Here is a 15,748-nt window from a genome sequence, read left to right as displayed (position 1 = left end):
GGTGTGTGTGTATGCGTGGTGTGTGTGTGAGTGTATGCGTGGTGTGTGTGTGTGCGTGGTGTGTGTGTTTATGCGTGGTGTGTGTGTGTGTATGCGTGGTGTGTGTGTGTGCATGGTGTGTATGCGTGTGTGTGTGTGTATGCGTGGTGTGTGTGTGTATGCGTGGTGTGTGTGTGCGTGTATGCGTGGTATGTGTGTGCGTGTATCTGTGGTGTGTGTATGCGTGGTGTGTGTGCATGTGTGGTGTGTGTGTATATGTGTGGTGTGTGCATGTATGCGTGGTGTGTGTGCGTGTATGCGTGGTGTGTGTATGTGTATGCGTGGTGTGTGTATGTGTATGCGTGTGTGTATGCGTTGTGTGTGTGTATGCGTGGTGTGTGTGTATGCGTGGCGTGTGTGCGTGTATGCGTGGTATGTGTGTGCGTGTATCTGTGGTGTGTGTATGCATGGTGTCTGTGTGTGCATGTATGCGTGGTGTGTGTGTATGCGTGTTTTGTGTGTGTGTATGCGTGGTGTGTGTGTGTGTGTATGCGTGGTGTGTGTGCGTGTATGCGTGGTGTGTGTATGTGTATGCGTGGTGTGTGTGTGTGTGTGTGTTATGCGTGGTGTGTGTATGTGTATGCGTGGTGTGTGTATGTGTATGCGTGTGTGTATGCGTTGTGTGTGTGTATGCGTGGTGTGTGTGTATGCGTGGTGTGTGTGCGTGTATGCGTGGTATGTGTGTGCGTGTATCTGTGGTGTGTGTATGCATGGTGTCTGTGTGTGCATGTATGCGTGGTGTGTGTGTATGCGTGTTTTGTGTGTGTGTATGCGTGGTGTGTGTGTGTGTATGCGTGGTGTGTGTGCGTGTATGCGTGGTGTGTGTATGTGTATGCGTGGTGTGTGTGTGTGTGTGTGTGTATGCGTGGTGTGTGTATGCGTGGTGTGTGTATGTGTATGCGTGTGTGTATGCGTTGTGTGTGTGTATGCGTGGTGTGTGTGTATGCGTGGTGTGTGTGCGTGTATGCGTGGTATGTGTGTGCGTGTATCTTTGTAGTGTGTATGCATGGTGTCTGTGTGTGCATGTATGCGTGGTGTGTGTGTATGCGTGGTGTGTGTGTGTGTATGCGTGGTGTGTGTGTGAGTGTATGCGTGGTGTGTGTGCGTGTATGCGTGGTGTGTGTGTATGCGTGGTGTGTGTGTGTGTGTATGCGTGGTGTGTGTGTGTGTGTGGTGTGTGTGTATGCGTGGTGTGTGTGTGTGTATGCGTGGTGTGTGTGTGAGTGTATGCGTGGTGTGTGTGTGTGTGTGGTGTGTGTGTATGCGTGGTGTGTGTGTGTGTGTATGCGTGGTGTGTGTGTGAGTGTATGCGTGGTGTGTGTGTGTGCGTGGTGTGTGTGTATGCGTGGTGTGTGTGTATGCGTGGTGTGTGTGTGCGTGTATGCGTGGTGTGTGTGTGAGTGTATGCGTGGTGTGTGTGTATGCGTGGTGTGTGTGTGTGTGCGTGCGTGTATGCGTGGTGTGTGTGTGTGTATGCGTGGTGTGTGTGTGTATGCGTGGTGTGTGTGTCCATGTATGCGTGGTGTGTGTGCGTGTATGCGTGGTGTGTGTGTGCGTGTATGCGTGGTGTGTGTGTGTATGCGTGGTGTGTGTGTGTGTTGCGTGGTGTGTGTGTGTGTGTATGCGTGGTGTGTGTGTATGCATGGTGTGTGTGTATGCGTGGTGTGTGTGTGCGTGGTGTGTGTGTGTGTGTATGCGTGGTGTGTGTGTATGCATGGTGTGTGTGTATGCGTGGTGTGTGTGTGTGTGTATGCGTGGTGTGTGTGTATGCATGGTCTGTGTGTATGCGTGGTGTGTGTGTGTGTATGCGTGGTGTGTGTGTGCGTGTATGCGTGGTGTGTGTGTGTGTATGCGTGGTGTGTGTGTGTGTATGCGTGGTGTGTGTGTGTATGCGTGGTGTGTGTGTGTGTGTATGCGTGGTGTGTGTGTGTGTATGCGTGGTGTGTGTGTATGCGTGGTGTGTGTGTGTGCGTGGTGTGTGTGTGCTGTAGCGTGGTGTGTGTGTGTGCGTGGTGTGTGTGTGTGTATGCGTGGTGTGTGTGTATGCGTGGTGTGTGTGTGTGTATGCGTGGTGTGTGTGTATGCGTGGTGTGTGTGTTATGCGTGGTGTGTGTGTGTATGCGTGGTGTGTGTGTGTGCATGTGTGTATGCGTTGTGTGTGTGTATGCGTGGTGTGTGTGTATGCGTGGTGTGTGTGCGTGTATGCGTGGTATGTGTGTGCGTGTATCTGTGGTGTGTGTATGCATGGTGTCTGTGTGTGCATGTATGCGTGGTGTGTGTGTATGCGTGGTGTGTGTGTGTGTGTATGCGTGGTGTGTGTGTGTGCGTGGTGTGTGTGTGTGTCTGCGTGGTGTGTGTGTATGCGTGGTGTGTGTGTGTGTATGCGTGGTGTGTGTGTATGCGTGGTGTGTGTGTGTGTATGCGTGGTGTGTGTGTATGCGTGGTGTGTGTGTATGCGTGGTGTGTGTGTGTATGCGTGGTGTGTGTGTGTGCATGTGTGTATGCGTTGTGTGTGTGTATGCGTGGTGTGTGTGTATGCGTGGTGTGTGTGCGTGTATGCGTGGTATGTGTGTGCGTGTATCTGTGGTGTGTGTATGCATGGTGTCTGTGTGTGCATGTATGCGTGGTGTGTGTGTATGCGTGGTGTGTGTGTGTGTATGCGTGGTGTGTGTGTGAGTGTATGCGTGGTGTGTGTGCGTGTATGCGTGGTGTGTGTGTATGCGTGGTGTGTGTGTGTGTATGCGTGGTGTGTGTGTGTGTGTGTGTATGCGTGGTGTGTGTGTGTGTATGCGTGGTGTGTGTGTATGCGTGGTGTGTGTGTATGCATGGTGTGTGTGTATGCGTGGTGTGTGTGTGCGTGTATGCGTGGTGTGTGTGTGTGCATGGTGTGTGTGCGTGTATGCGTGGTGTGTGTGTGTGTATGCGTGGTGTGTGTGTGTGTATGCGTGGTGTGTGTGTGTGTATGCGTGGTGTGTGTGTATGCGTGGTGTGTGTGTGTGTGTATGCGTGGTGTGTGTGTATGCGTGGTGTGTGTGTGTATGCGTGGTGTGTGTGTGTGCATGTATGCGTGGTGTGTGTGTATGCGTGGTGTGTGTGTCTGTGTGTATGCGTGGTGTGTGTGTATGCGTGGTGTGTGTGTGTATGCGTGGTGTGTGAATGTGTATGCGTGGTGTGTGTGTGTGTGTGTATGCGTGGTGTGTGTGTATGCATGGTGTATGTGTATGCGTGGTGTGTGTGTGTGTGTATGCGTGGTGTGTGTGTATGCATGGTGTGTGTGTATGCGTGGTGTGTGTGTGTGTATGCGTGGTGTGTGTGTGCGTGTATGCGTGGTGTGTGTGTGTGTATGCGTGGTGTGTGTGTGTGTGTATGCGTGGTGTGTGTGTGTGTATGCGTGGTGTGTGTGTATGCGTGGTGTGTGTGTATGCATGGTGTGTGTGTATGCGTGGTGTGTGTGTGCGTGTATGCGTGGTGTGTGTGTGTGCGTGGTGTGTGTGTGTGTATGCGTGGTGTGTGTGTTGCGTGGTGTGTGTGTGTGTATGCGTGGTGTGTGTGTATGCGTGGTGTGTGTGTGTGTATGCGTGGTGTGTGTGTATGCGTGGTGTGTGTGTATGCGTGGTGTGTGTGTGTATGCGTGGTGTGTGTGTGTGCATGTGTGTATGCGTTGTGTGTGTGTATGCGTGGTGTGTGTGTGTATGCGTGGTGTGTGTGCGTGTATGCGTGGTATGTGTGTGCGTGTATCTGTGGTGTGTGTATGCATGGTGTCTGTGTGTGCATGTATGCGTGGTGTGCGTGTATGCGTGGTGTGTGTGTATGCGTGGTGTGTGTGTGTGTGTATGCGTGGTGTGTGTGTGTGTGTGGTGTGTGTGTATGCGTGGTGTGTGTGTGTGTATGCGTGGTGTGTGTGTGAGTGTATGCGTGGTGTGTGTGTGTGTGTGGTGTGTGTACGTGTATGCGTGGTATGTGTGTGCGTGTATCTGTGGTGTGTGTATGCATGGTGTCTGTGTGTGCATGTATGCGTGGTGTGTGTGTATGCGTGGTGTGTGTGTGCGTGTATGCGTGGTGTGTGTGTGTGCGTGGTGTGTGTGTGTGTATGCGTGGTGTGTGTGTATGCGTGGTGTGTGTGTGTGTATGCGTGGTGTGTGTGTATGCGTGGTGTGTGTGTGTGTATGCGTGGTGTGTGTGTATGCGTGGTGTGTGTGTATGCGTGGTGTGTGTGTGTATGCGTGGTGTGTGTGTGTGCATGTGTGTATGCGTTGTGTGTGTGTATGCGTGGTGTGTGTGTATGCGTGGTGTGTGTGCGTGTATGCGTGGTATGTGTGTGCGTGTATCTGTGGTGTGTGTATGCATGGTGTCTGTGTGTGCATGTATGCGTGGTGTGTGTGTATGCGTGGTGTGTGTGTGCGTGTATGCGTGGTGTGTGTGTGTGCGTGGTGTGTGTGTGTGTATGCGTGGTGTGTGTGTATGCGTGTTGTGTGTGTGTGTATGCGTGGTGTGTGTGTATGCGTGGTGTGTGTGTGTGTATGCGTGGTGTGTGTGTATGCGTGGTGTGTGTGTATGCGTGGTGTGTGTGTGTATGCGTGGTGTGTGTGTGTGCATGTGTGTATGCGTTGTGTGTGTGTATGCGTGGTGTGTGTGTATGCGTGGTGTGTGTGCGTGTATGCGTGGTATGTGTGTGCGTGTATCTGTGGTGTGTGTATGCATGGTGTCTGTGTGTGCATGTATGCGTGGTGTGTGTGTATGCGTGGTGTGTGTGTGTGTATGCGTGGTGTGTGTGTGAGTGTATGCGTGGTGTGTGTGGGTGTATGCGTGGTGTGTGTGTATGCGTGGTGTGTGTGTGTGTATGCGTGGTGTGTGTGTGTGTGTGTGTATGCGTGGTGTGTGTGTGTGTATGCGTGGTGTGTGTGTATGCGTGGTGTGTGTGTATGCATGGTGTGTGTGTATGCGTGGTGTGTGTGTGCGTGTATGCGTGGTGTGTGTGTGTGCGTGGTGTGTGTGCGTGTATGCGTGGTGTGTGTGTGTGTATGCGTGGTGTGTGTGTATGCGTGGTGTGTGTGTGTGTATGCGTGGTGTGTGTGTATGCGTGGTGTGTGTGTGTGTGTATGCGTGGTGTGTGTGTATGCGTGGTGTGTGTGTGTATGCGTGGTGTGTGTGTGTGCATGTATGCGTGGTGTGTGTGTATGCGTGGTGTGTGTGTCTGTGTGTATGCGTGGTGTGTGTGTATGCGTGGTGTGTGTGTGTATGCGTGGTGTGTGAATGTGTATGCGTGGTGTGTGTGTGTGTGTATGCGTGGTGTGTGTGTGTGTATGCGTGGTGTGTGTGTATGCGTGGTGTGTGTGTGTGTATGCGTGGTGTGTGAATGTGTATGCGTGGTGTGTGTGTGTATGCGTGGTGTGTGTGTGTGTATGCGTGGTGTGTGTGTGTGTATGCGTGGTGTGTGTGTGTATGCGTGGTGTGTGAATGTGTATGCGTGGTGTGTGTGTGTGTGTGTGTGTATGCGTGGTGTGTGAATGTGTATGCGTGGTGTGTGTGTGTGTGTATGCGTGGTGTGTGTGTGTGTGTGTATGCGTGGTGTGTGTGTGCGTGTATGCGTGGTGTGTGTGTGCATGTATGCGTGGTGTGTGTGTGCGTGTATGCGTGGTGTGTGTGTGCATGTATGCGTGGTGTGTGTGTATGCGTGGTGTGTGTGTGTGTGTGTGTATGCGTGGTGTGTGTGTGCACGATGTGTGAAGTCCTTGCATTAATGCTTTTCTGTGGGGTTGGGTTTTGTCTAAGTCTCTGCTGGTGGACTAGTGCTGTCTGACCTGTGTGTTGATAGACTTGTGTGTGTGTGTGTGTGTGTGTGTGAGAGAGAGAGAGAGAGAGAGAGAGAGAGAGAGAGAGAGAGAGAGAGGGGGGGGTGAGGGGGTCTGTTAGGCCTTGGCTGGGCTGGGCTATTCTGCTGGCTGACAGTGTCTCCGGAAGAATCTATGTGTGCCCAAAGAGCTGGTTGACACACACACACATACACATAAACACACACACTAAGACCTTCAGCTGGGAAGGGATTTAATCTGTGACTGAAAACAACAATGATGAATAGAGGTCTGTTGCTGTGCTGTGAATCTCAAACATATGCCCCGTCCACCATCCAGCCAAGAAACTGGGTGTTTCTCACCCTTCTGAATAGAATCAGGGCCAGCTGTTTGTATAGACAGATCACTCATAGACGTGAGAGGTTTCAACGGACAGCGTTGGGTTGTGTTAGGGTCTATGTTCATGACTCATAATCTCACACACACATGCACATGCACACACAGACACACACACACTTACACACCAACAGTCAGGAATATATCAAACTCTCCAGTGCCACAATGATCAGGACAGCGATGGAATTTGAAGGAGTTCTGTTGTTAGGCCGTAGATCAACATGACAGAATATATGTTATAATGAGTTCTGTTAGGCAGTAGATCAACATGACAGAATATATGTTATAATGAGTTCTGTTAGGCTGTAGATCAACATGACAGAATATATGTTATAATGAGTTCTGTTAGGCAGTAGATCAACATGACAGAATATATGTTATAATGAGTTCTGTTAGGCTGTAGATCAACATGACAGAATATATGTTATAATGACTTCTGTTGTTAGGCTGTAGATCAACATGACATAATATATGTTATAATGAGTTCTGTTGTTAGGCAGTAGAGCAACATGACAGAATATATGTTATAATGAGTTCTGTTAGGCCGTAGAGCAACATGACAGAATATATGTTATAATGAGATCTGTTGTTAGGCAGTAGAGCAACATGACAGAATATATGTTGTAATGAGTTCTGTTAGGCTGTAGATCAACATGACAGAATATATGTTATAATGAGTTCTGTTGTTAGGCCATAGATCAACATGACAGAATATATGTTATAATGAGATCTGTTGTTAGGCAGTAGAGCAACATGACAGAATATATGTTATAATGAGTTCTGTTGTTAGGCAGTAGAGCAACATGACAGAATATATGTTATAATGAGTTCTGTTAGGCCGTAGAGCAACATGACAGAATATATGTTATAATGAGTTCTGTTAGGCCGTAGATCAACATGACAGAATATATGTTATGAGTTCTGTTAGGCCGTAGATCAACATGACAGAATATATGTTATAATGAGTTCTGTTAGGCCGTAGATCAACATGACAGAATATATGTTATGAGTTCTGTTAGGCCGTAGATCAACATGACAGAATATATGTTATAATGAGTTTTGTTGTTAGGCCGTAGATTAACATGACAGAATATATGTTATAATGAGTTCTGTTAGGCCGTAGAGCAACATGACAGAATATATGTTATAATGAGTTCTGTTGTTAGGCAGTAGAGCAACATGACAGAATATATGTTATAATGAGTTCTGTTGTTAGGCCGTAGAGCAACATGACAGAATATATGTTATAATGAGATCTGTTGTTAGGCAGTAGAGCAACATGACAGAATATATGTTATAATGAGTTCTGTTGTTAGGCTGTAGAGCAACATGACAGAATATATGTTATAATGAGTTCTGTTAGGCTGTAGAGCAACATGACAGAATATATGTTATAATGAGTTCTGTTAGGCCGTAGATCAACATGACAGAATATATGTTATAATGAGTTCTGTTGTTAGGCTGTAGAGCAACATGACAGAATATATGTTATAATGAGTTCTGTTGTTAGGCTGTAGAGCAACATGACAGAATATATGTAATAATGAGTTCTGTTAGGCTGTAGAGCAACATGACAGAATATATGTTATAATGAGTTCTGTTAGGCCGTAGATCAACATGACAGAATATATGTTATAATGAGTTCTGTTAGGGAGTAGATCAACATGACAGAATATATGTTATAATGAGTTCTGTTGTTAGGCAGTAGATCAACATGACAGAATATATGTTATAATGAGTTCTGTTAGGGCGTAGATCAACATGACAGAATATATGTTATAATGAGTTCTGTTAGGGCGTAGATCAACATGACAGAATATATGTTATAATGAGTTCTGTTAGGCCGTAGATCAACATGACAGAATATATGTTATAATGAGTTCTGTTGTTAGGCAGTAGATCAACATGACAGAATATATGTTATAATGAGTTCTGTTAGGCCGTAGATCAACATGACAGAATATATGTTATAATGAGTTCTGTTAGGCTGTAGAGCAACATGACAGAATATATTTTATAATGAGTTCTGTTAGGCCGTAGATCAACATGACAGAATATATGTTATAATGAGTTCTGTTAGGCTGTAGAGCAACATGACAGAATATATGTTATAATGAGTTCTGTTGTTAGGCAGTAGAGCAACATGACAGAATATATGTTATAATGAGTTCTGTTAGGCAGTAGAGCAACATGACAGAATATATGTTATAATGAGTTCTGTTGTTAGGCAGTAGTTCAACATGACAGAATATACGTTATAATGAGTTCTGTTGTTAGGCCGTAGAGCAACATGACAGAATATATGTTACAATGAGTTCTGTTGTTAGGCCGTAGATCAACATGACAGAATATATGTTACAATGAATTCTGTTGTTAGGCCATAGAGCAACATGACAGAATATATGTTATAATGAGTTCTGTTGTTAGGCAGTAGAGCAACATGACAGAATATATGTTATAATGAGTTCTGTTAGGCTGTAGAGCAACATGACAGAATATATGTTATAATGAGTTCTGTTAGGCCGTAGATCAACATGACAGAATATATGTTATAATGAGTTCTGTTGTTAGGCAGTAGATCAACATGACAGAATATATGTTATAATGAGTTCTGTTAGGCCGTAGATCAACATGACAGAATATATGTTATAATGAGTTCTGTTAGGCTGTAGAGCAACATGACAGAATATATTTTATAATGAGTTCTGTTAGGCCGTAGATCAACATGACAGAATATATTTTATAATGAGTTCTGTTAGGCTGTAGAGCAACATGACAGAATATGTGTTATAATGAGTTCTGTTAGGCAGTAGATCAACATGACAGAATATACGTTATAATGAGTTCTGTTGTTAGGCCGTAGAGCAACATGACAGAATATATGTTACAATGAGTTCTGTTGTTAGGCCGTAGATCAACATGACAGAATATATGTTACAATGAATTCTGTTGTTAGGCCATAGAGCAACATGACAGAATATATGTTATAATGAGTTCTGTTGTTAGGCAGTAGAGCAACATGACAGAATATATGTTATAATGAGTTCTGTTTGGCTGTAGAGCAACATGACAGAATATATGTTATAATGAGTTCTGTTAGGCCGTAGAGCAACATGACAGAATATATGTTATAATGAGTTCTGTTGTTAGGCCGTAGAGCAACATGACAGAATATATGTTATAATGAATTCTGTTGTTAGGCCGTAGATCAACATGACAGAATATATGTTATAATGAGTTCTGTTGTTAAGCAGTAGAGCAACATGACAGAATATATGTTATAATGAGTTCTGTTGTTAGGCAGTAGAGCAACATGACAGAATATATGTTATAATGAGTTCTGTTAGGCTGTAGAGCAACATGACAGAATATATGTTATAATGAGTTCTGTTAGGCCGTAGAGCAACATGACAGAATATATGTTATAATGAGTTCTGTTGTTAGGCCGTAGAGCAACATGACAGAATATATGTTATAATGAATTCTGTTGTTAGTCCGTAGATCAACATGACAGAATATATGTTATAATGAGTTCTGTTGTTAAGCAGTAGAGCAACATGACAGAATATATGTTATAATGAGTTCTGTTGTTAAGCAGTAGAGCAACATGACAGAATATATGTTGTAATGAGTTCTGTTGTTAGGCCGTAGAGCAACATGACAGAATATATGTTATAATGAGTTCTGTTAGGATGTAGAGCAACATGACAGAATATATGTTATAATGAGTTCTGTTTGGCCGTAGAGCAACATGACAGAATATATGTTACAATGAGTTCTGTTGTTAGGCCGTAGATCAACATGACAGAATATATGTTATAATGACTTCTGTTGTTAGGCCGTAGAGCAACATGACAGAATATATGTTGTAATGAGTTCTGTTGTTAAGCAGTAGAGCAACATGACAGAATATATGTTATAATGAGTTCTGTTCGGCCGTAGAGCAACATGACAGAATATATGTTATAATGAGTTCTGTTCGGCCGTAGAGCAACATGACAGAATATATGTTATAATTATTCTGTTGTTAGGCCATAGAGCAACATGACAGAATATATGTTATAATGAATTCTGTTGTTAGGCCGTGGAGCAACATGACAGAATATATGTTATAATGAGTTCTGTTAGGCCGTAGAGCAACATGACAGAATATATGTTATAATGAGTTCTGTTAGGCCGTAGAGCAACATGACAGAATATATGTTATAATGAGTTCTGTTAGGCCGTAGATCAACATGACAGAATATATGTTATAATGAGTTCTGTTAGGGCGTAGAGCAACATGACAGAATATATGTTATAATGAGTTCTGTTCGGCAGTAGAGCAACATGACAGAATATATGTTATAATGAGTTCTGTTAGGCCGTAGATCAACATGACAGAATATATGTTATAATGAGTTCTGTTGTTAGGCCGTAGATCAACATGACAGAATATATGTTATAATGAGTTTTGTTGTTAGGCCGTAGATCAACATGACAGAATATATGTTATAATGAGTTCTGTTAGGCTGTAGAGCAACATGACAGAATATATGTTATAATGAGTTCTGTTGTTTGGCAGTAGAGCAACATGACAGAATATATGTTATAATGAGTTCTGTTGTTAGGCAGTAGAGCAACATGACAGAATATATGTTATAATGAGTTTTGTTGTTAGGCCGTAGAGCAACATGACAGAATATATGTTATAATGAGTTCTGTTGTTAAGCAGTAGATCAACATGACAGAATATATGTTATAATGAGTTCTGTTGTTAGGCCGTAGAGCAACATGACAGAATATATGACACCACAGGGCAAAGTGTTACTGATGAGACCCCTGCCTGTTACGGTGAAAAGTGTGTGTGTGTGTGCGCGAGCGTGAGCGTGTGCGCGTGTGTGTGTGTGTGTGTGTGTGTGTGTGTGTGTGTGTGTGTGTGTGTGTGTGTGTGTGTGTGTGTGTGTCTGTGTGTGTGTGTGTCTGTGTCTGTGTCTGTGTCTGTGTCTGTGTGTGTGTGTGTGTGTGTGTGTGTGTGTGTGTGTGTGTGTGTGTCTGTGTGTGATTGTGCACAGGGGTCAGAGTGGTCAGAGGTCATTGGAGACCATCTGTGTTCATGACAGAGGAAAACATGAGTTAGGAAGAAGAAAGGCAAATGCAGAGAGAGAGAGAAAGAGAGAGAAAGAAGGACAGAGAAAATGTATTGAGAGATGGTTGGGAGAGAGATAAAGAGGACTGTCACAGAAAGAAAGGCAGACAGACAGAAATGTAGGAAGAGAGAGATAGAGGTAGAGCTGAAAGAGGGAGAGAGAGATGGGGGCTGAGAGAGAGAGAGCAAGAGAGGTAGAGATGAAACGGAGAGAAAGAGGGGAGAGGAGAGAGGTAGAGACTGCAGTAGGGTATGGTGTATGTTGCTATCTGCAGCAGTGACATAGCTTTTGCTGAGTCAGAGTAGAGACTCTCCAAGCAGCAGCAGCCTGTGGTAGTGGTACGTTTACCTGCAGCACTGCGTCATAATAGACTGGAGTCACGCTCTACTGCTCAACACTGCCACCCAATGGTGAGACAAGAAACAACACCTGAGATGCAATGCCATGTTGAAAGATCTCAACATACCCTGATAGGATGAGAAAGCCTAAGTTGTTGGAACTAATGCAATGTACCAAGAGGCCTCATAACCATACCAACTAGCAACGATTCCTGTTCTTTTGGAAACCCTTCAGCCTTTGCACTTCAGCATTACACATAGACTGTATCTATGTGTTGGCAAGCTGACCTGTGTGGTCTGGCTATGGTGCATAAGTCAGTCAGTGTAGTAGTCAGTCACAGCATTATACCATCTATATGGTAGTAGTGGCTTTGCACAGAGGAGACAGATAGAGTCAGTTCTGTCAGCAGGAAAAGTCCAGTGTTTTCTAACTCTTCACAGATGTGCTTCTCTGAACTACAGTCTACTCTCCTCACTGGCACAGAGCAACTAGCCCAGAGCAACTAGCCCAGAGCAACTAGCCCAGAGCAACTAGCCAAACTATTACTGGACAAGATGTGTATTAGCATTAATGAAATGTGACCCAATGTGACCCAATATACTACCCAATATACTAAAGGTTATAATTCATATACTAAAGGTTATAGTTCATATACTAAAGATTATAGTTCATATACTAAAGGTTATAGTTCATATACTAAAGATTATAGTTCATATACTAAAGGTTATAGAAGGTTATAGTTCATATACTAAAGGTTATAATTCATATACTAAAGGTTATAATTCATATACTAAAGGTTATAATTCATATACTAAAGGTTATAATTCATATACTAAAGGTTATAGTTCATATACTAAAGGTTCTAATTCATATACTAAAGGTTATAGTTCATATACTAAAGGTTCTAATTCATATACTAAAGGTTATAGTTCATATACTAAAGGTTATAGTTCATATACTAAAGATTATAGTTCATATACTAAAGGTTATAGAAGGTTATAGTTCATATACTAAAGGCTATAATTCATATACTAAAGGTTATAGTTCATATACTAAAGGTTATAGTTCATACCTGGGGTGGCAGGGTAGCCTAGTGTTTAGGTCGTTGGACTAGTAATTGAAAGGTTGCAAGATCGAATCCTCGAGCTGACAAGGTAAAAATCTGACACAGGGTTTCACTCACACATGCAGGGTTATCTCTCCAATCGCTTGGACAATAAGCCTTTGCTTAGTTAGTTTTTCCTTGAGTCATTGACATGGAAAAGTACCACAGCTGTGTGTGACTGTAAACTGATCCTTTCTCTCTCTCTTTCTCTTCTTTTAGAGAAACTCTACAACTCAAATGGACGAGAGCTGAGGAGAGCCCTGTTTTCCCTCAAGCAGATCTTTCAGGTAACGTTCCCCTCCCTTTTGTCTTAGCAGCAGCCTGAGAATGTCAGATTCATTAATACTGCAGTCTACTAATGGCTCTTGTTTATCATTAACTATCACACATTCTCCCATATCACACACACACACACACACACACACACACACACACACACACACACACACACACACACACACACACACACACACACACACACACACACACACACACGTGTATGCACATATGCACGAGTGTGTTGGACACACACACACACGAATGCTTTGTACAGCAAGTGCTCATACAAACATACTTAACACAAACACACACACTGTACAGTAATATTTTCCCTAGCTATCTGAACAGGGCTGTGCAGTGAGAGTAGACTGCCTCCGTGGCAGCTATGCTATGCTGTACTCTGCTGTGCTCAGGTCCATGCTTGGCCAGAGCCCTGCTTCACACACTGGGGCTGGCTGGCCTGGCAGGGAATCACTGTGGAGGCTAGAGGGGGAGTGTTAAACATCAGTTCAGGAGACCGTTGGAAGGAAAAGTGAGCTACAGATGTTGACAGAGAAATGCAGGAATAGATCAGGACGTCTCACTGTGGCTGTGCACACTTGGAATGACTAGGTCAGGTTTGGAGGAAGTGCATGTTACCACACACACACACACACAAGCAATTGCACTCGAGTAACCTCTCCCCTAAAGAGCTTGTATCAATATAGTGCATCCATGTGTTTGGATGAAGAAACCCTGTTAAAATGTTGTCTGCTGCAGGTCTATACCTAAATGTTATCAGAAGGTACAGTGTCTCCAGCTCTGTGCTCAAAGACTGTATAATATTTCAGTTCCAGCCCAGCTGTGTGTGTCTGGAACTTTCTCTCTCTGTGTGAGTATACACTTGTATACACAGTGGTTTTGCCAAATGACTGGGCTCTCCATCATTGATGCATGTAGAAGCTGTCCTGGAAACACTCTGGTGTGTATTCCTATGAGGGAGGAGAGCTCTAAGACTGACCACCCAACAGTACACACGCACACACACACACACACACACACACACACACACCTCTCTCTCCCCCTCACTCCCCACCTGAGCACTAGCTCCTAGCCTAGCGTTGCATAACCCGCTCCGAAGCCTGATGAAAACCTCCCTCCTGTACCTAAATGACTGAGCCGTCGACAGGTGTGAAAGCCACAGGCGGTTTTGTCGTCTAGGAGAAGATCATAAAGTGCAGGATTTGGCAAGCGGACATGAGGCTCTGCAAATAAAATACTACTGTAACATGCTGAAATATAGGAGACAATGTCAGCAGAAATATACAAATATGACAGGGTCATTCACTATGTATTTCAGGGTTATGATAATACTGTGTTTTTCATTATATTCCATGTCCCAGTATCGAAGCACTGCTACAGTGGTCTTAGTTGTCCTCTTCAATATTGGAAGACATTTGTCTAGTATTAAGTCAAAACGTCTTGGATAAACAGTCCACTAAAACATGCCTTTTCATGTAGCTCTCCCAAGGCCTTTTGATATTACAAAACTGGACAGGCTGCCAATGAAACATTGTGTGGTGACATCAAAGTGAAAGAAATAGCACTGAGCTCAGATCAGATGGTTCAGTATAAAGAAATAGCACTGAGCTCAGATCAGTTGGTTCAGTATAAAGAAATAGCACTGAGCTCAGATCAGATGGTTCACTATAAAGAAATAGCACTGAGCTCAGATCAGATGGTTCAGTATAAAGAAATAACACTGAGCTCAGATCAGATGGTTCAGTATAAAGAAATAGCACTGAGCTCAGATCAGATGGTTCAGTATAAAGAAATAGCACTGAGCTCAGATCAGATGGTTCAGTATAAAGAAATAGCACTGAGCTCAGATCAGATGGTTCAGTATAAAGAAATAGCACTGAGCTCAGATCAGATGGTTCAGTATAAAGAAATAGCACTGAGCTCAGATCAGATGGTTCAGTATAAAGAAATAGCACTGAGCTCAGATCAGATGGTTAAGTATAAAGAAATAGCACTGAGCTCAGATCAGTTGGTTCAGTATAAAGAAATAGCACTGAGCTCAGATCAGATGGTTCAGTATAAAGAAATAGCACTGAGCTCAGATCAGTTGGTTCAGTATAAAGAAATAGCACTGAGCTCAGATCAGTTGGTTCAGTATAAAGAAATAGCACTGAGCTCAGATCAGATGGTTCAGTATAAAGAAATAGCACTGAGCTCAGATCAGTTGGTTCAGTATAAAGTGCTCTCCCAGTGGGTGTTTGGCTACATGCTAACTCTACAGCCTCCGTCCCAAATAGCACCCTGTTCCCTTGATAGTGCACTACTTTTGACCAGGGCCTCATAGGACTAGTCAAAAGTAGTGCACTACATAGGGAATAGGGTGTCATTTTGGACTGAAGAAAGCTGGTAGCCTGTTGTTCAGAAATACATTCATCTAATTGGATCAATTAGATTAGAGCTAATGGTGTTATAGTAGGGTTATAGCCCCAGAGTTGAAGGTTATTCAACAGGGCCCCATGCCTCTTGTGTGTAATAAGGCACTCCTGATCTAGTAATTAAAGGGCTTCTCCATCCATAGTTCCCTAGACACATTGTCTACATTGAATTTCACTCCTGAGGAGTATTTTCCTTCCCAGTATCCACTGGGCCTAATACACAAGGTCAAAACT

At 43.8% G+C, this 15,748-nt stretch overlaps 1 protein-coding gene across 1 annotated transcript in view; it reads left to right on the top strand.

Moving 5' to 3' along the window:
• fhod3b (formin homology 2 domain containing 3b) overlaps positions 1–15,748 on the top strand; it is a 270,483-nt gene that overhangs the window by 161,292 nt on the left and 93,443 nt on the right. Inside the window, 1 exon segment of the mRNA XM_045719149.1 lies at positions 13,020–13,087. Coding sequence (XP_045575105.1) covers positions 13,020–13,087 — 68 coding nt within the window.

The sequence above is a fragment of the Salmo salar genome, chromosome ssa05 (assembly GCF_905237065.1).
Source record: "Salmo salar chromosome ssa05, Ssal_v3.1, whole genome shotgun sequence".
NCBI classification, from domain to species: Eukaryota; Metazoa; Chordata; class Actinopteri; order Salmoniformes; family Salmonidae; genus Salmo; species Salmo salar.
The sequence above is the reverse complement of the archived record's forward strand: the minus strand, read 5'-3'. Positions and strand labels throughout refer to the sequence as shown.